The 24,539-nt window shown below is 36.3% G+C and overlaps 1 protein-coding gene across 3 annotated transcripts in view; it reads left to right on the forward strand.

Moving 5' to 3' along the window:
• Nucleotides 1-9,298: 9,298 nt before the first annotated feature.
• Nucleotides 9,299-24,539, forward strand: part of LOC139976806 (uncharacterized) — a 38,856-nt gene continuing 23,615 nt past the window's right edge. The window contains exons 1-6 of one of the 3 annotated variants that reach the window (XR_011796276.1): nucleotides 9,299-9,395; nucleotides 10,334-10,373; nucleotides 11,602-11,706; nucleotides 15,212-15,335; nucleotides 16,885-17,051; nucleotides 22,960-23,127. Coding sequence is in view for 2 of the 3 variants with exons in the window: in XM_071985597.1 (XP_071841698.1) it covers nucleotides 10,350-10,373; nucleotides 11,602-11,706; nucleotides 15,212-15,335; nucleotides 16,885-17,051; nucleotides 22,960-23,127 (588 nt within the window). In the remaining variant the exon portion in view is untranslated. Of the gene's footprint in view, nucleotides 9,396-10,333; nucleotides 10,374-11,601; nucleotides 11,707-15,206; nucleotides 15,336-15,642; nucleotides 15,995-16,884; nucleotides 17,052-22,959; nucleotides 23,128-24,539 lie in introns of those variants that run through there. The other 2 variants (XM_071985597.1, XM_071985598.1) reach the window with 2 other exon arrangements.

Raw genomic sequence — 24,539 nt, forward strand, 5'->3', positions numbered from 1 at the left:
AAATATTCATTTTTTCTTTCGGGAACAAACTGGGAGACAAACAACTCCACTCCCCTCAAGAACACCCTCCTCCCCTCGTTTTACCCCGTGCAATTTGTATTTGGAAAGCTCACTTATGATCAGTTACTTGCAAAGGTTCGAACAATGCCCACACTATACGAAGGAAACTCGAAAACATGAGACAAGTACAATGTTGAATTTGAACTTTCATGAATGTTGAATTTGAATTTATAATTTACCGTACATATGTGTATAGAAGTTTGTTATTCCTTCATTTCTAGAGGCTAGGTTATAATGGTGTGCACTCCTCATAGTTGTATATTACTTTGGTCTAGAGAAAATGACGTGTTGATTCTTTGTGGAGTCACTTAATGCTCTTTAAGAGGAGAAAGCACAATGTGTGTGGGTGCTGTGACCGGCATCTCATGGTCCAAGGTTCTCCCGTCCCCCATGTTTGCTGCAATAGCTCATCCATGTAGAGTAAGGATCACCACTGCTGATATGGAAGTCTACCGCAGTAACCTGGTAATGCCAGGAGTTGGATGAATGAAAAGCTCATGCAAGGCAATTTTCTGTATGAAGAATGTATCAATGGGAATGGTTAACTTAGAACTTTACTCAGTTAGCATCTTCCTGATGTGAGCAACCCAAATAATTAGGACCAAATTGTTATTCTTGTCTCTATTTAAACGGCCCTGACCCTGTAAGGGTACGTATTGTGAGAAAGTGTTCCCTTAATTATCAGCTCGCCAATCTAAAAGATCATAACTATGGTATGGTATGTAATCCGGGCCGGCCTTGAATTTCTTCAACCCTTAAATACTTCACACAGTTAATAAATCGAAAATGACATTGCCGGTACATGAATACCTTTAAGGCAGGGTTGTCCAACCTTTTGCAGAGGAGGGCCACATGGAATGATTATGATGAAGGAGAGGCCGCATGAAACCTACGCTCGATTTTTCGATTTTTTGCCCGAAGCCCAAGGCAACAAAATATGAGCGTTGCGCGCGTAGCGCATTGATTTATTTCCTTCCTGATAAAACAGATGAATAAAGTCTAATGCATCGTATATAGTCCGGGTGTGCCTTTAACTTCTTCAACCCGAAAATACTTCGCACAGTTATTAATCGAAGATAACATTGTCGATACATGGACACCTTTAAGGTCTCTTTATAATAAAGGGCTTTTATCTTTAGGTACCTTCTTAAAATATTGCAGATTTATTTGACACCAATGTTGCTGTGGGATACAAAATATGTGTTCATACATTGTAAAACAAATTGAAACGTTTTATTAATCTTGCATATATATATATATATATATATATATATATATATATATATATATATATATATATATATATATATATATATATACATATATATATATATATGCGTGTGTGTGCGTATATAATTGTGTATACAACCACATAACCTTAAGGTCAAAACCATCGTTCAGAAAGTCCAAAATGTATTCTATTACAGTTGTTCAAAGATATTTAGACCCACCTGGTGAACATCCAAAGCTCGCGAGGAAGTCTCTGCATGGCAATGATTTTCCAAGTCTGTATAGTTCTATACCCCCAAAGATCAAAATTGTATCTTTCTTTCGTTGCGGCTCTGTAATCTTGAAAATTCGGAACTATTTTTCAATACTTTGACATGAATCAGTCTCCTGCTGGCTGGATTTCAATGTATTATTGTCATGCACGAAAAGTTGCTCACGTGGCATACCTAGACCTAAGCTACATCATAGTTACGAATCCTCATAACTGAGAGATTTTCAATTTTACTTTTAAAAAAATTGTAAACAAGCGTGACCGCTCGTATAATATTTTCAGAAGAAAAATCGTTCATCGGGTATGCACTCACCTCGCCGAACAGTTAAAGCCCGGAAGAAACAGTTAAAAGTTTCTCTGATGGCTGCAATTTATAAATAGAAGCTATATTGCAGCTACTGACAACAATACCCTTTGCAGATAATTAAAGGTTAATCTTATTTACCCAAAACAATGACTCGCGCAAAGGGTGCCTACGTTATAGTTACGAGGTTTCGTCAAAATATTCCTAATTTTCACATATAGAAAACACTTCTTGCATTATATTAGATGCTGCTATAAATATACAAGTTGAAATGAATTACAATTCGTGTGTATTTAGTAGCTGCTGCTTACACAGTTATTCTTTTTTTTTTTCCTTTTTTATTATCATTCCAACAAGAGTCCAAACAATGTACAGTTCATAATAACATATACTTTATGACCAATAGTCAATATTAATGACAACAAAAAATAAATCATTAAACTTCAAAAAAAGATTTCCACTTATGCCATCTGATATCAAAAGCATTTTGCTTACAACTAGTTTGATGCATAAACTTTTCTTTTAGATAAAAATTCTTTAAATCAATTAAACCATAGTTCAAGGAGGGTTTCTCATTTTTAACCTTACTTTTGTAGACACAAAATGTCAGAACCAGAAGGATGTTATTAAACACATAGTCTTTGTACAAATAATTTCCAAACAAAACAAGCTCTTTACTAACTACAATATTAATGTTCAATTTAATTTGAAAATTTGAAATCCCTCCATACTTTCTGAGTGAAGCTGCATTCCCAGAATAAATGAATTAAACTTCATCTGCTACCCCACAAAAAGTGCACAATGGATCAATGGTTTTGCTAATTTTAACCATGAGAGTATTTGTCCCTAAAATTCTGTTAAGCAGACGAAATTGAAACCAACGGAGCTTCACCTCAGAAGTACATTTCCAATTGTATGTGCACACCTTATACCAATCTACTTCAGACAAAATTGGGGACAAGAGCATGTTCCATTTGTGAATACATTTATTGGACCTTATTATTTGTTAATAAAATATTATAAAACCTTTTACACCCTTTAGGATCCATGAAAACAGTTTTAATATGAAAGCCTTAAAATGGGAGTGCAAGAAAAATATTTATATGGCCTAATAAACCAGAAAAGGATTTCTTTATTGCTTTTTTAATAGCACGTGAAGAAAATTTGTTCTCACATCATATTTTGTATAAATCTCATCAGCAGATAAGAACTCACCCTTAGAGTTTACCAGATCGTTAACATATAATATACCATGTCTTTGCCAATCCTTATACAAAATGCATGTATTACCTACCTTAATATTTTCGTTGTGCCAAATACTGGAACTTAAAACATCATGAATATTTTGGGGCTTGAGCGAAACGGTGAAATCTTTCCAGGCTGAAAAAACACCTTTCCAAAAGGTATTTTTACTTTCTTTAATAACTCTATCCCAATAAGTACCAGAAGAGTAATCAAAATTACAATTAGGAGTATTCACTTTATATAAATTATACACCTTACTGTCGATGTTATATTTAAGTAATCTACGAATCCAAGTAATCTTAAGTGCCTCCTCGAAAGGTTCAAATTGGATCATACCAGCACCTCCCTTTATAACGGGAATCGCCATTTGATTTCTACTGATCCTATCTGCTTTACCTCCCCATACAAAGTTATAAAACTTGGAATTAATCTCCTCGATAATTTCTTTTCTTGGGGTTGGAAGTGAAAGAACGAAATGGTTCAACTTTGGCAACAAAAGGGATTTTACCACAACTATTCTACCTAAAACTGTCAAAAACCTCTTTGACCAGTGGTGAATTTGTTTTGTAATAGCCTGCATCGTAGTTACATAATTTACATTCACGATAACATCCAGTTGTGTACACAATGTTACCCCAAGATAACAGAATATATTATCGCCAACTCAAGATAAGTTATACTTCTGACATAAAACATCATCACTACCTTTTTTGGATCCTATCCAAACAGCACTAGTTTTATCCATGTTAATTTCAAACCAGCTATATTATGGAAATTTTCCAGAAGCTTAAAAATTTGTGAAAGAGAATTGTCAGTGCCATCTAAAATAATAGTTGTGTCATCGGCATATTGTAAAACTTTATATTCCATATCACGTATGATAATACCCTTAATATCCACACAATTATTAATGGCAATGTTTAAAATCTGAGAACACAGAAGAAAAATATAAGGCGAAAGACCATCCCCTTGACGGCATCCTGAATTAATATAAAAAAATTGTGCATTGTTGAAAAAACTGAGATCCATCTTTTAAAGCCTTCCCCGAAATTAAACTCATCTAGCGTTTCGAAAAAAAATTCATGTGAAACTGAGTCGAATGCTTTTTCAAAATCAATTAAGAGTTAGAGACCTGGAATATTATTTATCTCGGTATAACTCATAATATCGTAAACCTGTCTTATATTCTCCCCAATGAATCTACCTGCCATAAACCCTGACTGATCATGACTAATCAAATGAGGTAAAACTTGCTTTAACAAGATTGCCACTCCTCTGGATTGAGAGTTTAAATAGCTACAAAAATATTCCCCTGTCCACTCTTTATCAAGAACTTGTTTAAAATTATTATCAAAGTGTGTACCTTGCAGACAATAAATCATACTATTTTTACTCTTCAAATAATTTAAGACATCAAACCTTTTCTTATTATCTGAGAGGCCGCGACAATTTAATGTAATTATTTTAACATCTGTACTATTAGCCATGACAACCACCAGTTTATAACAAAAATTTTACATTGATCCTGCATATTAGTAATATTAACATCGGGCATAAAAACACCAACCGTGTGCATACCGACATGGACTATGGACTCTGCATTCAGAAATGTGAATAGTATAATACTAGGACTACTAGTACACGACATGATTAAATACACCACCCGTTGATCCAACGGTGATTGCGCTAAATTGTTACAGCTTATTATAAAGACAATGGTTTGATACGCGCCCGCAGTACGGGCAACATTCCTAAAGGCATTACATTTGCTTTCAATAACCATGGATGACACACATGATAAATTAGTACTCAGCAAGGTAAGAATAACACCTTGTGGTGTGTACCTGCACCACTTGACCATACACACATGTTGATAAAACGGCAACTGAGTTTGAATGAAATACTTATTTATCATAATATGATTGTTGACCTTGATAAAAAATATACATTTCTTTGAAATAAACAAGAATGATTTCAGAAGAAGAACTCTTATCTGGGCTCACGATGAAATGATTTTTTTAAATGAAAACTCACACGCACACGCACACATACACACACACACACATACAACCTCGTCTCGTGTCGCGAACTGCACGGCTCCTGACGCGGCAAGGAAAAAAATTGGCGGACCTGTTGAGCTGCGGACCATTTGACACAACGGCAAAAGGTACTTTTTAAACATGCTTAAAAACTCAAATGGAAAGAATAACAATCCCGGGGTAAAAAAAAAGAAGTATAAACACATGGGCATCTTGCACTTTGTAAACTATAAGAAGCTGATTCTTGTCCAAAAGCTTAAATGGAATGAAAATTCCGACATCAGCAAGTGAATAAAGCCATCATACAATCTATTGCATATAATCGGCACTATCCTAGCCCCGGTCGTAGCTCACGGGTATAAATAAATCCATTGGAAGTAATGTCCCGGAAAAAGCAAAGTTGCTTTCAAACACCGGTTAGTGAATACAACAGAAAAAACCTGCATTTTGACAACTGCTCACAGAAATGTAAACATCCCGGTAATTTTCCATTTAGAGAAAAATCCTCACTGCTCGTAAAAATTAGAAACTTCTATCATGGTCGGCTTCAAAACACTCTTAGCTATTTTAGATTCTTCCAGTCACAGCTCACAAAGTTTCCATCTACGATCAGCTTGTCTGGTTCAGTCCTGCTGAAGGAAGCCCGTTTTCCTTGTTGTCTTGCAGCCTTTAGCTGTGGCATTAGAACTCTTCTGGCGGCCCTGATTTTTGGTGGGTAATCATCAAAGATCGCTTCGTTTTGACCTTTAAGTTTCCTTGCGTTTTGTAGAATCTTTTCTTTGTCCGTGTAGCGTAGTAGTCTGATCTTGATTGGTCTTGGGCCTTCTTTTCTCGAGAAGACACGGTGAATTCTATGGATATCAAAGCCAGATCCATCAATGTTCAACTTCTGATCAAGGAATTCAAGAAAAACTCTCTTAGTGTCTTCCTTTCCATCTAAACCCCGTGACTCTGGGACATTAATCAACACCAAGTTCTCTCTCGCTACATATGCCTGCATGAGAGCATTCTGTCTAAGTCCAGGCACTGTTTCTCGAACTTGTTTTGCATCGCTGGTACATCTTTTTTTAGTTGTTCCACCTCTTCATTTAGAAAGCTCATACCTTCCTTAAATTCTTCCACTACTTTCTTGAGTTCTTTAAATTCTTCATTGATGTCTATATCCGCTATGCTGCGCATCAGATTGATTTCTACCTGCCGAATCAGTGTTTTCAATTCCGCCGCCATTTCTCTAATGATCATGCCTGTATGCACTGGTAATGTCAATGGAATTGTAGCTGTACGTTCAGGCGATGACGTAATACCAACGAGTTGTTCGGTACCTCGTGTTCTATGCACAGTATCACTCAATCCGGCCAGGCTTTCTCTTTCAGAATTCGTCTTTTTCTTTTAACTTTCAGGTAAAACTTTTGGTTCCAGAGATTCTCTGTTGGGTTGACTCATGTTTCGTGATCTTTTAACTTTCTTCCGCATTGTGTAGACAACTGAAAGTGTCAAGCTGTCCGCAGCTCAAGTTTAGCACGTACTCACTGCTCGGCCGCCATTTTTATGTCAAAGTATATTCACAGTTATTCTTACTTTGACCAAAAATCCTGGCATGTTTGCATATTACAATCTTAAGTTAGGCCCTTAGCTAGATACATAGGGCAAAAATCCCAACCGTCTATAAGGTTCACCATGCTATTTAAGTTAGACCGAAATGTTGGGGAGACGGCTTTATAGAATTGTTTGAGACCCTTGGAAGTAGGTACTCCGAATTGGAGGGCACCAACATTTATGTAGGGGCACCAATAATTAATAGTGTGACACAATACTTAAGTGCTGTTACTTGACCTACAATTTATGTAGGGGCACCAATAATTAATGGAGTGACACAATACTTAAGTGCTGTTACTTGAGTTCATTCACATGATAGTGGGATAAATTAGGAGGTTGGATGTGGGAAAACACTAGTCTGAAAGTAGAGAGGTAGCTGCCCTCTTGGCCCAACCTGGCTATCAGACTGCTGGGGAGGGGTTCATACTAAAAAGGAGCCATATAAAGCCACATTAGACAAATGCTCAGTGAATGAAACAGACTGATATACACTGCAAGTCAAGTTGAGGTAAAACATTGTCTTGAACATTTTTATGGCAATTTATGTCTACAGAAGCTGAAGCTAGTGAAAAGATCTACGAAAAATGGCCGCAGTATTTAACCGCAATATACCTCAAAGAAAAGATATTACTAAGATGCCATTATTGCGGTGTGCTAGTGCATGATGCAGGTGCTTGGAAATGGGTCAAACCGAAAAAGGTCTTCTGATAGAACTTCCCATATGTATTTCTCAGTATACTTCATATTTTCAATGGACGTATCAGTTTGTCCAAATGGTATACCCTTAGAAGTGACTCAAACTTCTGTGTATTATTGTCATTTTATATTGTAGGAATGTCTAACAATCTGGAAAGTTAATTGGGCATTTCATTGCCTAACGTTAAGACTTTGCGTTAAATAGCAGTGTAGGTTGACGCTTTTAGGTGTCATCGAGCTTGTCTTCAAGTTGTTGCAAGCGACAGTGGAAGTGGCTTCTATGTATACATTTCAGTGCGCTGTACGCGGTCGCTATATTAGGTTCTAACAAAATTTTTGGCGATATTTCAATATGATATTAACTGATGGGGAGTATAACAGATTTATGAGGATAGTACACATTTAAAAGGTGACGGTATGCACAGAATTGGTAGTGTTGATTCTACTGGCTAAGAATCACTGTAGACGATTAGTACGGACTTCGGTCTGTGACACAAAGGTCCGGTGTTTGATTCCTACCTTTGCCTGATGAGTACCAAGAGGATGAAACCGGTCCCCTCTCTCCGGGTTCTTATAGTAAAAGTTCTCTTTTCATAACTGAACAATACGGAAGAGCAGTGAATCGAAATACAAGTGATTATTAACTACAATTGAAAATGGTTCCCCTGCAATACCTATGCTTTAACCATGTATATACCCTGATTCGACTATACGCAATCTCTTTCAGTTTACTACGTGTCCATTAACCGCGTTTCACTATTTAATGTGTACCTTCCCATATTTATAGCTGTTAATCAAAGTAGCAGGTAGGTTAATGAATGTAGAGCACAAGAACTTCTGCGACTACCGTTGAGTTACGATATTTGGGTTTTGTACAAATTGTCAACTACACACACTATGCACATTCATCCATGTCGCGTTGTACTGAAGAATTGTATCATGTTAACATCCCCTCTGTCCGTAATACGCGTAATTGAACAACATTGATCACCTGTAATTTATCCAGACCTGCGCACTGAGTATATAATACTACATACTTACTTTATCGGGTAGGATGCTTTAAGTTTAACTATAACTTTGCCCGGAGGGAATACTCAGGAAATTTTAAATGAAAATTTTACACGGCTGATATTATATTTCACCCTTGGAAGAGGAATTATTGCGTTTATGAACAAGGGTCGTGCCAATACCGGAATCACCGAAACTCAAATAACCAATAAAAATCGATGTAAATTATCAAAATGTAAGTACTGTATACTTAAATTCCAAAACAGTGCAATCTTCAATAACCCTACCAGCAGGTAATCGTATCCATATTCTGGAGTGCGATCCCCCATATACTTACTTCACAGCACAGGTCTGTGAAATATTAGGCCTATTCATATTCAATAATGATCTAATTTGAAAAGCCACTGTATGTAATTTGTCACCTGTCATAACTAATTACTGGCATACCGACAGGGTCAGCATCTGACCACTCTTGGCTCCAGCGAACTCTGATTAACAATAATGCTTACTCTCCTATATATTTACCATTATTACATATGAGGATTCTAGATCTTGAGGCGGGCCTAAAGTAATCTGTCTATTTAATTAAAAAACTAATCATAGAAAAGAAAAGAACGCGATGTACCACCCAGTCCGAATGAGGGCAGCAAAGCTCACAATCACAGAGAATCTCTTTATCGCACAAAAACAGTTTTGATGACGCAGGGAAAGTCCCTTTTCGAAATCGGCAAATTTTTACCGCACCGTACCGTACCCTCACAATTTCGAAGAAGCAATAAATCTTGCGCACGATCCTTATACGTGGCGGAGGTTAATTACTGAGCATGTCGGATAGACGAGACTCAACTTACTACTACTACTAGTACTCTGCCGCAACAGTTTTTGCATATGTGTATCATAGGGATGAAGGTGTGACTTGTGCAGTTTCAACAACAGGAAATGACGGGTGAGTTGATGTATTGGGGATGACTTTTAGCGTATATATATATATATAGGAAAGAGTTCTCTGTTACGCGTTCCGAAGATATAAGATCGAAATTATTATTTGTTAAAATGATGCTAAATTAGGACCATGAGTGTTGTCAGTCACAGCCCGACAAAAACTTTTGAATGCATAGGCTTAGGCTCATGAGGCCTATGGGCTAGGCTTGTTGTACTAACCGTTTGAAATGGCACAGACTAACGTATTAATTAATGGTATTCTAACAACCCCCCAACTGCGTCATTGTATTCCATTCTGTAGCCATGAGGCAAATGTTTTTACTAACATAGCTTAAAGCAGCTGATGAACAGGAGGTAAAGACTGAAAAAAAGAAAACCGTGTGAACTTCAACAAAGTATTTTTGCTATGGGAATGCTTTTCAAACAAACAAAATATGACAAAAAAACATGTTTTCCATTTATAGTAGTTTAGAAGAACTTTAAGATGGAAATCGGAAACTAGGGAGTGAAACTGAAACACATTTGCAGGACTGACTTGAGATCCTGCTAAAAAGTTATTAAAACATATGTACTCCCAGTATTGAGAGAACTGCATTGGCTGCCAATTAAACAGTGAATAATTTTCAAAATTATATGCTTTGCTTTCAAAATTCCACTTGGCAAGTTCCAACATACTTAAGTGAACTGTTGACATTGAGCTGTAGTGGGCACATTCTTTGCTCAAAAGCCCTGGCCCTAACCTACCATTGCGTCCATATAAGTTATATGGTAATATGGCGCTTCATATATGTGGGAGAAGTCTATGAAGTGCAATTCCATTTGCACATTGTCTTCACCCATCATTGCCATCTTCATAAACCGTGTACATGTGCAATCTCTTTTTTTTGTATTCAAATATAGCATAAATGTACATAGCATGGTCAATCTTTGTTTTCATATCAGGTATGAGGAAGACACCATGGCTGAAGCTCCACATCCCTCGGTAAGAAAATTTCTTCAAAGCTCGCATACCTTAAGCTAATTACTTTATACCTTTATGTTTGCAGTTTGAGAGAAAGTGTGCCATAATTATGTAGGTATAAGGGCAAGATTTCCTAACTATGGGAACCTCTTACTGTATGGCTGAGCAAATTCCTCAGCACTGTCAGTTTGCAGGTGATTATTTTTGTTGGTACAGTTTCACAGTTTGTCACTAATGTTCCTTATCTCAATCATCTGGTATATATTGTTGTCACAATGATTTATATCACAATTTCAAGCGGTAATACCGTAGCCCAATTGCTATGCATGATCCAGATTAAACTGGATTGTCCCATTTTTCACAAATCACAAATAAAATGGATTTTAGGCTGGTGATAAAGGGGCTGAATATAATAGTTGAAAATCAGTCAGACTGCCATAATTTCTAAACTGCTTCATTGCTTGTCATACTTTGTTGCAAAAGTGTGTAATAGGCGTTTAATCTTTTACCTGCCAAGTCCCCAACTGACAGTTTTTTGTAATATATCCCAAACCATCCATACAGTAGGTTGCAAGCTGAACTCCACATCATTCAAACTAACAGGCTAATGGCCTGGCACATATTATGAAGCAGTTTATCATTTATGATTTGTACTATTGCAATCAGTCAAAAAGTGATGTTTAGCTAAGAAAGTAGATCAACATAACTGTCTGTTCATATGCCCACCAGTCTCCATCATGGGTAACTCTGTAAATCTCAGCCTACGTGTGCTAATGTACATTCCTGCATAATATTATCTATAGTATTAGCCAGCATTCATTCAAAGAGATGTCCAGCACTGTGTACGTTTGTTTTAAGAAAATATATGTCGAAATTAATACTTCCGTGGAAATTTAGAAATATATGAATACTTATTAGACAGTTATATTAATGGTTTCAAAATATGTTCTTAATGTTGGCAATATGCCAGGTTTTGTCTGACTTTGGTAAACTGTGTTAAAGGGATGTCAGGGTAAGGCTTTGTTACATGATTTATATACATTTGGTGTTATTCTGAAGCTGCTGGTATGGGTCATGTACTTGTTTTTTTAATGTTGCTGGATATTGCACAATATAGCCCAGGTCACATTTGTGGAGTCATGTGGAGGTGGGATTTCACTTTAAAAGAAAGCCAGTTAAGCCATAAATCTGTTGTAATCATTGTTAGTAACAGGCATGCTATTCATTATTTTTCTATTGTCCATCCTAGATTGTCAGCTGTGAATCTTCAAGTGGAATTGACAATGATGGGAAGAGCAATTTAGACTCGAAAGCAGTCACTGAGGTTGTGAGAGCTTCAATGTGTGAAATTCAAGTGAGTGATTATACTCTTGCAGCCTTCTAATTAGCCTTCACTGTTGTTTATAGTCACAGATTCATGTGCTAAAATGCAATTTGCATACTTCACCAGCTACCATTTTATGAGAAAGGTCCCAAGTAAAATGGTTAAAACCTGGGTGTCATATGAACAATCTTTCCTTTGTTGATTTCCTGCACGCCCACTTATAAGCACAGTACAGTACATCAATGGCCTCACAATCTGTAAAGACAAAATAACATTCAAAAATTTTAGTGAGTATTTATGATAGCTCTTGTAGCCTTCTAATAATCATTTATTATTGTCTTTAGTCACAGCTTCATTTACAAAATTCAATATGCATACTACTCTAAATTACTGAATTTTACTGAAATTAATGAAAAAAAAGACCGCAGTAATAAGTAAAAATAGGATACATGTCGCATAATCATGCTTTCCTTGGTTAATTTCCTGTTCACTCCTTAGTACAGTACAGTAAATTACATTACATTACAGCACATTACAGTGAAGTACAGTAAATAACAGTACGTTACAGTACATTACAGTACAGTACAGTACAGTACAGTGCAGTAATGGCCTGACACTCTGTGAAGACGGAGTGGGCAGCTACTTTAGCTGTGATACAAGATACTGTATGCTTCATCAATGAATCATACCTATCTATCGACCTTTCATGTTGATCTCCCAAATCTAGATATTGGTGCTTCATCATGCAGAGCTATACTGTCAATGTACTAGCTTCCAAAATCATTAATGGAGAAGTACAAAGACTTAAGTAAATCATTATTGTTTTCTTGCACCTTTTCATTTGGTAGGCTACTTGTTTTTTATTTCAGTACACAATGATACCTGTATTTGCGGTATTTTAAGATTGCTCCAAACACCATGGATTATTTTTGCATGTGCGTTTTCAATTGCTGCAATGTCATATAATCCTATTAAAGTAATTTGTACATTATAGTTGTATTCTAACAGGTAAAAACAACAATAACACAATGCAAAGTTAAAAGAGATTGACTAAAAAAATACCATTATCTATGATCTAGTAAACCTTTGATACTCTGCAATTCATCACAGTTGGGGGGTGGGGTATGATAAAGGTGAACATTTTCATCTGAATTGCCATGATGAATCATTCATACAGTATAGCTGTTGCCAAATGCAAATGTATTCAAACAATGTCATTGCCATGGAAATGATAGTGGGGAATATTACCGAATTTTAAGGTTCTTTGCCTTTACCTTGTATAAGACCAACAAGGAGTTGCAGCAATGTTCCCGCGGGGAGCCGATGACAGCCATTCGAGAGACAACAGACAAAACCACAATGAACAAAATCTTTTTAATGAACAAACTGAAAATACATTACAAAGTGATCGATCGCGATGCATGACCGTTTATATGTCAAAACCTCCAAAAAGCAGTAAATAACCACTCTCTGAAAACAAATCAACAATATGCATAAACAAACATATGGATAACTCCAAAAACATCACTACTCAATCCGAAAACATTATACTCTGCCCTTGATTAGAGAATACTATACTTGGGTCTTCCATCGGCTCCAAGATAATCAAAATGGACAGGTGAAATATGAACCTACATGGAAGAATTCCGCTCAACCATGTGATACAAAACAATGTGAAAACTAAACACACAAAGAAACTACAATAATTGACTAAGCAATACAGTGCTTTTGCCAGCTCTGGATGCAACCAAATGTATAACGATTATGATAAAAAAAATACCTCCCACACCTTACTGGGTGAAAATACACAGTAACTGGCAGTGTTCAAATCACCACTAGTCCACCAACATATGCCCAGGAAAAACTATAATGTGTGTGCTATGTCCCTCTAACTCTTGACACGACTAGAAACGAGAAAAACTACAATTAAACACTCTATTACTGTAAACATCAACTCTCAACCTTAGTAATATCTTCACTCGACTTAGTAAAACTAAAATCATATATCATATTCAAAGCACAAAATGATAGTAAACACCTTTTTAAAACATAACCCAACAACTTGATGTACCTTTAATATAGCTCAAGGGGGGGGGGGGGGGGGAGTGTAAGTGGTCAGCTGTATTGTTAGGTGGGCCTATGTTCTTGACCATTTTTTGGTAATTTAATTACATCCTGTGTCCTTCCTCACTGGTCATCAATACTCTATTTCATTGATCACCTTGTGGCAATTCTCATTGTTGTTATGTTATCATTATCCTCCCTAAAAGATACATTAATTCTGTGTGGTATATCTAGTCAGTTGTCATTCAAAAGTCTTCATGTTCATCAGTGAACTCTTATACATCTACATCTTTATCTTGTCAATAAAACATCAGTGAACTTTTACATCTTGTTGTCTTGCTATTAATATCTAAATCTCGGTGACACCTTTACAAAAATGGGAAGTTAGAATCATGTCAATTTCTCAGAAATAATTTGAAATAGTTGCATTCAACTATTCCGCAAGTCTCATCGTACATATTTGACTAAGGTGTAACGTACAATAAGTTTAATACAACACTCACACAACTCATGTATCTAAACATAGGCCCATGTAGTAAGTGAAAGCCTAGCCTAACCTTGGGACATAAATAGTATATCATTCTAACACATTACAATATGTGTGATCATTCAACATTTAGTACAGGTGTAATATTCTTTTTATTATCTTATTCAATTAACGGATGGCATCATGACTCGCGGAACGGATGCCATCATTGCTCACTTAATAGAAGTAACCAAGGTTCATGGAGCGATCTCGGACATGCCGTCTGGCTAACTTGGGTTGGTTTTCTACGGTGCAGTAAACCTTAGGCACGGTGGTCAGCTGCCATATTTATTAGAACTGTTGGTCTCTCGTCTGAGACCGAATCATTGAAAACCTGAGGCATGCATGCCTCTGAGAGCACATCTTCCAGTCACCATCGATATGGATGATAATACAGTTGTTGAGCGATTGGCAGTTAAAACTTTTCACAGAACGGGCAGAAAATAAAGAGATTACAAGGACAGACCCCAGAGCCTCCAGCAGCAGGACCGGCCAAAATGAACAGCTGAGGAGAACTTCCCAAGTCATGCTTAATTCTCACAAAAACAACTATGGCCGCATGACTAAACAATTGGGACTCTTATTTTACAAGCATTGGACTTGCCAAAGTCGTAAGCACGCTTTGCGGTGTATGGAACAAATGCAAACAAAATGTCCACTTTACTACATTAAAAAAACCTATGAGAGTATGGGTCAGCAAATCATATTCAGCCACCAAAATATACTTTTATAGAAAGGGAGGCCTACATATTGTAAAAACAAATAGGTGACTGTGTGGAATAAACTGTTAGTTATAACTGTGTGCAACATTTTTCTGCATTAATGATTAATTAACTGATAATCACGGAAAAGAAAATAATTTATAATGTTGTTGAAATGCTATCTTTTGTTATTTCTCTGTTGCTTTAAATGTTGGTTCTTTATAATTTTATTTTTATTTTTCAGAATAACACATTATGCCGAAGGAATTGTGATAGAGACATGTACAACATAGATGGCAGTGGTAATCAGCTTATCAGTAACAGCACCTTCAATATTCATGTTTACCAACAGCTAAGATCAGCTCCAGGTAAACTTGGACTGTAAATTGTAATTATTTAACAATGTGCCGTAGCTGATGTTAGGTTTCGATTTACTAATTTGGAGTACCATATCACAATGAAAACCACAGATCAGTTGTTCCTGTGTGCAACAAAAATGAGCATTAGTTTATCGCAACAAGTAGCTTCTGAGATATGAACTTTGATCACTTTGAAAGCGGCATTCATGTACATGTTTAGATATGCAGTACACCTTATATTATGTAATAAGAACCATAATTGACAAATACGCAGGACTGTATTAGAAAATAATGTTTGAATTTTTGGTCTCCTTAGACCTTCGTCAGCAATACTTGGCACTGCTGTACCATTCAACTACAGGGATTCTATTGGTGTAAATGCATAATATTGCTTTCTATCACTTTCAATGAGAGGGTATCACGCAAGTGTTACAAATGTTTAGAGTGCACTCCTGGTGCTTTGAATCTGACAGTGCTCAATCTATGAAATGAATATACAAAACATTGGTATCATATATAATTCAAAGATTGCATCTAAATCAGTAGAATCACTGTGTCTGAGTGGTACAGACTTAAGTCGGTGACACGAAGGTCTGAAGTTTGGTACCGTAACCTTCGTCTGATGAGGCCCAAGAAGACAAAACTGGTCTTGAAGTGGAATTTTTCTGGTGTGTTGATTGTTAATAATTACATATTATATACCTATCACACCACTTGCGACATATTCATAAAGAAAGCAAAAGTGAAAGAAAAGATTACAGACGTTTGTGGAACTGTTTTACTCAAGGGTTCCAATAGACCGGTGATAGGAGACTTAATACGAAGAATCCAAACGATTTCCTCCACGTTTACCTGCAGATGAGGAATTGAAGTTAGAGGCAATTAAAGTACACGTCAGGCTCTTGAGAGAGTGTCAAGGACTATTAACATATTCGAAATGGAGAAGCCTGAAAAAAAGATCAGGAAGCAGTTTTTTTTTGTGATTATTGAAATGCTATCGGAACTGAAGACCTGCTACACCTACATAATTTTGACGAAAACACAGAATATGGAAATCACATCATTGCTAGTGTCACAAGAAATGGGAAGGGGGTCTAAGAATCATACTTGGCATTGGGAAGTTTTACCATAGTGCTAAAAGTAATGTGGGGCTCATATTTAAAAACAAGGTTTTCACAACAGACATTGAATGCAATGGTATATATATATATATATATATATATATATACAAATATATATATATATATATATATTCATTTCCTGAGAAACAAGGACCAAGAAATATATATATATATATATATATATATATTTCTTGGTCCTTGTTTCTCAGGAAATGAAGGACAAATTACCGAACTGTTCTTACTGTCTGGTTTTGACAAGATCATCAATATATATACATATATATATATATATATATATATATATATACATATATATATACATATATATATATATACATATACATATATAGATATATATATAGATATATATATATATAGATATATATATATATATATATATATATTGATATAAAGATTTAGCATTCGTTTTGTTTTAGACACCAACCGTCGTTTAAGAACAGGTGGACAAATCTCAGACGTGGAAAGCGAAACTGAAACTGCGAGCAAGATCTTCAGAGTTGTTCCTTTTTCTCAAGAAATGAAGGACAAGACTAATGACCGAATGGTTCTTACTGTCTGGTTTTGTCAAGATCATGAATACAAGGTTTGAATCTTAATCAGTATTGAATGGATGCATGTAGCCTGAAACACACTATGCCCGAAATGTATTTTATCTTGTTCAGAAATGTTCGTACATCAGGCACCATTTTTTGGCATGTATGTGGGCTTCAAGGTTCATTTGAGGTTGACAGTGGTAAAAAGCGGAAAACTTTATCTTCAAAACTGCAAAAGCAAAGCTTGGATAAGCTTTGTAAAGGTTATATGGATCTCTCTTATTGGGTACAAAAACGTTATTGTTTTATGCAGAGGTCAAATGTCACTTGTGGTCAACATCTGAAATTATATCATAAACATGATCACTGTTAAAGTAAAACTTGCATAAACATGAAATGTCCATTGCATCTCCCTTTTTTTATCTCCCCGAATGGTTGGCTGGCCATTCAAAAATGCTCTCATGCTTAGCTTATAAACAGTGAACAAAGGAAGCTGTGCATGGAATGTTGACAGTATCAATTATCACGTTTACAATTTCAGGGGCTATACTGGCACACTTGATTGTATATTCATGAAACAGACCACACAGTGATACCAAAAGCCTGCAAGTGATTGAAAGATTCCTGACCAGGCAAAAAAGCATTGAATTCACTGTAAAGCTAAAAGTATAAACAACTTGGATTGCACTTTTGAAAGAAATTTATTGCTTGAAAGTGGATTCCCAAACAATGAATTCATAACAAGCTTCATACTGTAGTTCTCCTGCTAGTTGATAGGAAGTGTTTTTTTTTAAATAAGTTTTGTATGCTGGAATTGGGATAGTTAAGGTTTTATATCATCAATCGTTAAGTGACTCTGGTTTATTTGGAAACATGCCCTAAATATGCTTTAATACTTTACAACAGTATCAGCTGATAAATCATCAAAGCACAAGCACATCAGTTTTGTTAATTGAGATTCCTCAGTAGTGTAGCTCTACCCTTACACATATTTAGAATCCTTATGGAGCATGCATTTTGAACATTATGAAGGGAGTGTGAAATATACATGGGCATTTTGTTCACTCTGTATGTGGGGCGTGCAATTTGGACTTAGCAAATGGTGGATCAAGCCATTGGAAAATTAGAAACAGGTGGACGCTTACAATATGGTCTTTTAAAAAATAATGACCAGGTTGAAGGATGCAAAATCTGACTTTGTATTTTTAGTTAAACATACCATTATATATAAACAAATACAGAAATGTGTAATGAGGTCGAACATGCTTTGAGCAGTCAAAACACCTTATTGACATCAGTGTAAAAAACTGAATAATCATTGTAGAGGTGAGGGCAAACCCACACCAAGTAGCGAGGTCTAAGTCTGCAGCAACACTTCAAGTAACCTGTTTTAATAAGCTGGATCAATTTGGGTGCATTCAATTGCATCCCAGGTTTTAATGGTATCTGTGATGACAGTGGACTTGGTCTGGCTGTCTTACCTGCAGCAATATCATCCAGAGAAGGGTCAGCGGACGGCTTTTTCGTCTCTGTCTCTGAAAAGTACTCCTGTTAAGCTCAGCTGATTCCTGCTAAACTGACCTTCATGACTTACCCTAATGTATTTCGGAACTGTTAGGAATATGTTAAACTGATATTGCATGTGACTCCAATGCAACTCTTTAATTTAATCATAATAAAATAAGGGAATTGAAGGTGTTCTTCGCCAAAAGCTGGCTAATCAGGATTTGTAAACCACAGCCTCTGTGTAACAGTGTGTAATATGGTAAAAAAAGGAAAGCTTACTGAAATGCTATCTAGATATACTGTTCACATTGAGGTTTTTTACTTGGCAAAGAACAACAATGACACATTACCTTATTTTCCATTGGTGGAAAACATTAGTTCCTGCAGTTACTAGAGTAATCTCCCATGGAAGCATAAGGATATATCTCTCTGATGTCAAGATTGCTTTGGAATGTCTTGTTACCTCATCTAACCAGTGGAGTCCATTTATACCACACCCATTTACATCCCATCAGCACATCAACTTTCTCTGAAAATTTACAAAACAACAGACAATTATTGAAAATGAGTAGGCTAAATAACCTTGATGCACATGTGTAGGAGCAGAAAATGGCACACCTTAATGGATTACGACTCAAAACATTCTCTGTCAAGGTATCAACACTCAGCAGCCATTCCATTTAGGATATAGTTTAGAATTAGTGTAGGCTACTATGGTAACAGAGCCATTATGGATATGATGCTTACCCATAGCTAGCGTTATAGGTGTTGTATTAATTGTACTGAGATTTTGGGCTTAGTTTAACACCACTTTCTTCCACTTTCTGCAAAAATAACATCAAATGATTACTATGTACTTTAGGTACACACAGATGTCACCCAAGCACCTAAGCGGGAAATCTTCGGACGTGTGATTTACACACCATAGCAACTACTTTGGTCCAACTTTAGGACTTCTAGCATGTAAAATACAAAATATCACATGTTTACTTAAGGTAGAATACACCTATTAAAAGCCCATTTGACTTAATTACTTAATCATCAAAGTAATATGGTCCCTAAGTCTAAGAAGTTCTCTATAGCTAAATGCTAACCATCTCTGGATTGCTGACAAATTTGCCAATTATGGCACCATCAATTTTCATATTAATACCATGCAGATTTTTTGCTATGAGAGCCTGAAGTTTTCATCACTTAAAAAACCTCTTTACTCAGTAGTAAAAAGATTTTCGTACGCTGCTCCTGGGTAGCCCAAAGGGGTCTAAAATTGCATCAATTTACAAATTCTTGCACCACATGTATTTTCATTCATGCTCTTCAACATGCAAGCCACATAAACCAGATCCTGATTAATAGCATATCAAAAAATCTATTCCCCTGCTGTGTTTTGGCACTTTTCCTGAAGCACAATACTCGGACGGACTGATGTAAACTCTAATAGAAGTATGATACCTGAAGAGTGACCCAATATGGGTAATTCTCCTTAAGATTCCTTCAAAGTCAAGAAAGGATGTAGGGCAAAGTGCATATATTGCAACTATGCGCTACAAGGTTGCCAGACTCGAAGCACAAAAATTAAATGTGCCTTAATTCCCAGATTTGTCAGAATTCCTAGCAGAAGCAGCTCAACCAATAAACACAGATGGTAAGTTACTATTGCATTTTATAACTGCTTTAAATAGTTTATTATTGTTCTATGTAGTGAACTCCAGTGAAACACTCAAAGCAATGGTCTGGTTTTCTTTTGAAGTAAAAACAGGATTTGAATTATGAAAAGTCTTCTCCATCGCATGGAATGTTTACTTGATAGAGGTGTACCATTTTGTATGACTTATGAAAGGTTCTTACAATATTTCAATTACCCTGTATTTCTGTAACCGATCATAACTTCATTCCGGAAGGTAAAATATTGTCGGGGAAAACTTTCACAAAATTTCAATTAAAATATATTGATTGTGATCAGCTTAAAGCAAAAGGCAGCCTAAAGAAAAAGCTTAAGTCATACAATTGTTCTACACCTTTGTGATATGTAAGGTAACTTCAAAATAGTAACAGCCATAGGTGTCTACATCGATCATGTGGAACGGGAATCAAGAGTAGTTAATTTGACTAGCCACTCCCTGTTTAAAACTGAACAACAGATTGACCAAGACTGTAATTCTTTTTTCATTTCTTGACTTTTCTTGAATACAGTAGTTCAACATCAATATAAGGGGGTCCATTATCAGGACTACCAACTACCAAATGATTACCAGTCTTCGCTTGTATCCAACAGAGAAAGAGGGAAGGTGTGCAGACATTCTTCGAGACATAAAACTTGTCTCTTGTGAGATGGTTGGCTAAACATCCACAACGAATCCATTATCTGTATAACAGTTTTCAGCTGATAATGAACAGGTATTCTAGACAGATACTATCGATATATCTAGGAAGCAGCATAGAGCGGAAAATCATAGAACTGGGGACAACTTTAATTAGAAAGACAAAGCAGGACGTTGGTTTTCAAGTGGTCAGCGTCATTGCATAACGCTGCCAATACTCTCTCGCATCATAGCAATATCATGCACAAGGGAGGCAAGCACTAGTCATGCCCCAGGATATACGGTGGAACACAATGGCTGACTGCCTCAGAGTTACATATAAAGAAACTGGTCCATCTTGAGGAAATTTGCCAAGCCAACTGGGAGAGCGTTGATTCAAAGTCAGAAAGTCCTGAACGTTGCATTCAAACGATGTGCTAAAGAGTTGCTGAGGAGACTTGGACCAATATCGCAGTGTCTAGATCGTGTGCAGAGTAACTGATGTACAATTGCCGATGTTTAGACTATTTGAAGATGATGAGAAAAGGACTAAGGCGGCAACAGGGATGAAGCACAGAAGTTTAAAGTTTGCTATGCACCATCGCACCAGCTCACCGGTTTGCTCAAATTACTTACATGGTACATTCTTGTTACCAGGGAAATGGACTGACAGATGATGAGCGAATAGTAACTTTAAACTATATGAATAGCACGCACCCTGGACTATTTGCAATCATAACGACGTTTCAGGACAAAGCTGTTCCTAACGTTTAGTGGAGGTGTCAAACGTGTGAACAGGTGAGAGGAGCTATTCTGTAAGCACTCAGCATCTCTGAAAGGTTGGGTCGTCGGCTGGAGTTGCAGGTGTGTTTTAATCTTTCGGACTGGAAGACTCAAAACTTCGAACACTTGGAAAAGAAAAGTACCTGAACTGGTCTTCCTTTTTAAGGCGCTAAATCAAAACAAGTGGCTGTTTGTTTGAACCTTTTATGTTTGACATGTACAGTAGAGTACAGTAGATGTTTACAATACTGTATTGTACTGTTCCTGCGACCTTTACTATTTAAAATGCTAGTAGACAAGAAGGAATTCAGATGTAGCTCTGTTACTACTGTAATTTGGGCACTAATCATTGAAATGTACTAAACCTTTAATAACAATTAAACTATAATACACTTTCATTTACGCCTGATTTGATGTCTTTTCAATCCTTGACAAACAGAGATTATATAATCATATTTGTTGTGTTTGTTAATGTTAAAAGGAGTGTTCTGAGAGGAAGAAAATAAAAAACCTCTGCCACAGTATTATTATAAGTTTTGTTATTATTATTATATGGAAATTCCAGATAGTACACACGTCTCTCTGAAGCATGCACACACTTCACAGTACATTCAATGGAGTGTGCACATGCTTCCAAAGGGTGTTATGGTAGTGTGTGCACTCTCAGGAGGGTGCATTGGAATTGTGCACACTCTTGATTTTGCTATGCAGAAAGCATAAACAATTGTGTGAATTTCCAAATGCATACGTACGCAACTGGGATTACATGCTTGTAAATGGAGGGTGCATTGTTTCAAATTTCACACAGTTGGCACTCTTTTGACACATTGCATGATATTGCATTTGTGCAAATTAAGACTGAAATTTGTAAAAGTTAGTTTCAAGTCTGTAATGGTTGAATTAATACGGGTGTCACAAAGGTGTGAGTGGTCTTCTCTTGTTAAAATTGCATTTCATACTTAGGAACATTGTGTGATTGTGTCGCACTGACTACTGACGTATTATCTGTAATGTGTAATTGGATGCAATGCTATCCAGTTTACCAAGGATCCATTGACATACCTACGCCTGTTTGGCTTCTTTGTAAGGAAAATATACTAGTTTAATCTAAGATTTTGTGTCCCACAACATATGTGGTATTGTGTCATTTAATTTTGCTTTGATGGGTATATGTAATCACTATATGGTACAATCGGGGTCGGCTAGAAGTGTCAGACTATATGTGATCAGGTAATGTAACTTTCCTGTACCTAGTAACCAAAACTGCAGCATTATAATGATATATATTAGCCCAGTATGTTATACTTTTATCTTTTATAAATTTGTTACAGTTTTTAAAATACAATGTTTCCAATGTGTTTGATAACAGGATGTTCTTGAAGGTGAACATGAGAATGAAAATATATCATTGGACAGTCATGATACATTGAGACTTGAAGAAAAGTCTCCAGGAGAAGGGATACAAAAGCATCATGCAGTCACTGTTACCATGAAGACTAACAACTCTAATGCGTGGATACCCGATAAAGATGAGCAGGTATTTATATTTACCTTCAGTATAAAAGGGCACTTTATACTCACATGGTATGGATTAAAAGGCAAGTGTTGTATTAAGATTCAATAAAATTGTAAAGCTGAAATAAGCATAGCACCCTCAAGTATCCCAGTGCACCTTTTCCCCCTAATTTACCCATAAGTACATGCATGAACATTGCACAAAACGATTCAATATATCAACATATATTGCGATCTTATTAAGAAAATATTTAGACAGTCATTTCCTACATATCAAAATCAGTTTGGTGTACCCTGTCCTTTCATAATATTTTAAAATCATGATGTTCAGTCTGGTAAACTAAATATTACGGAACCTATGTAGTTTGACTTACTTCAAATCAATTCCTGCCCAGCATTCTCTGTAAAGCTATGATCTCCGTACCTTTGAGCACCGAAATACATTTGCAACTACTGCTGTGATATAGATCACACGGCTGGATACGGCTGGATAGAAGAAAGGGTTGTCTACCTCCCGAACAGTTGGCCATTTATAAATGAATTCATTTCTGTTCTTAAAATTATCTACTTATCTAAATGTACAACAATAAATTTGTCGGATATGTTTGACTTAACTTTGAAAATGTGAACAAAATAGGAATAGAGTCTAAAGCTGATATTCTGGTGACACTAGGGCATCTCATTATAAAAATAAAAATTTCCCTCTGAGTGTTCAACTCATGAAGTGTTACCATCTCCGACTAGTCCGCTCGCAATTGAGAAGAATAAAATCAACCAGACTTAACAAAAGTGGCTTAACCTTGATCAGTTGTCATAAACCGTTTTTACAGTAGAGTCATAGTTTTTATTATTTAATTATTTCATGGCAGTCTAGAGGTCTCGGACCTTCGAGGTTTAAACCTCCATGTCTCAGCAGTGGTATAAATAGTCTAATGCTGCCATTGCAAACTCTTGTGTGAATTTATATCAATGACATTAAAATATGATCATCAATCCTGCTGAAGATTTTCTTTTTAAATCAGGCAGTTTTTATTATTTTCTTTTGTCTTCAATATTTTCAGTTTAGTAGTTCTCTTCTTACACCCATCAACTTGAGAATTCCAACCCTTCTCTTAACATAGAAAGCTCGATGGTGCATGGACATTTAGAGGTGCCAAATATAACGATGAAATATCACTCAAGCCCAAACATGGTTTGGACTCTCCTTTTGGGCCCATTTCTATTGCTGCATCAGGGCCAGGTTGCCCATTGTTATGTCCTGGGTCATAGTCTCGGACCGATAGGTCTTGACTACAGCACTCACATTTGCTGGATGTTGTGATCAAATTTGCCAACTTTAATCTTACACTTGAGTTCATGATATTGAGTGTTGATGAGCTTTGATGTCGTGTCTTTCAACTCAAGGAAGGTGTGGCTGGGTGAAAGGATTTGCTA

Source organism: Apostichopus japonicus, chromosome 12 (assembly GCF_037975245.1).
Source record: "Apostichopus japonicus isolate 1M-3 chromosome 12, ASM3797524v1, whole genome shotgun sequence".
In the NCBI taxonomy this organism is placed as follows: Eukaryota; Metazoa; Echinodermata; class Holothuroidea; order Aspidochirotida; family Stichopodidae; genus Apostichopus; species Apostichopus japonicus.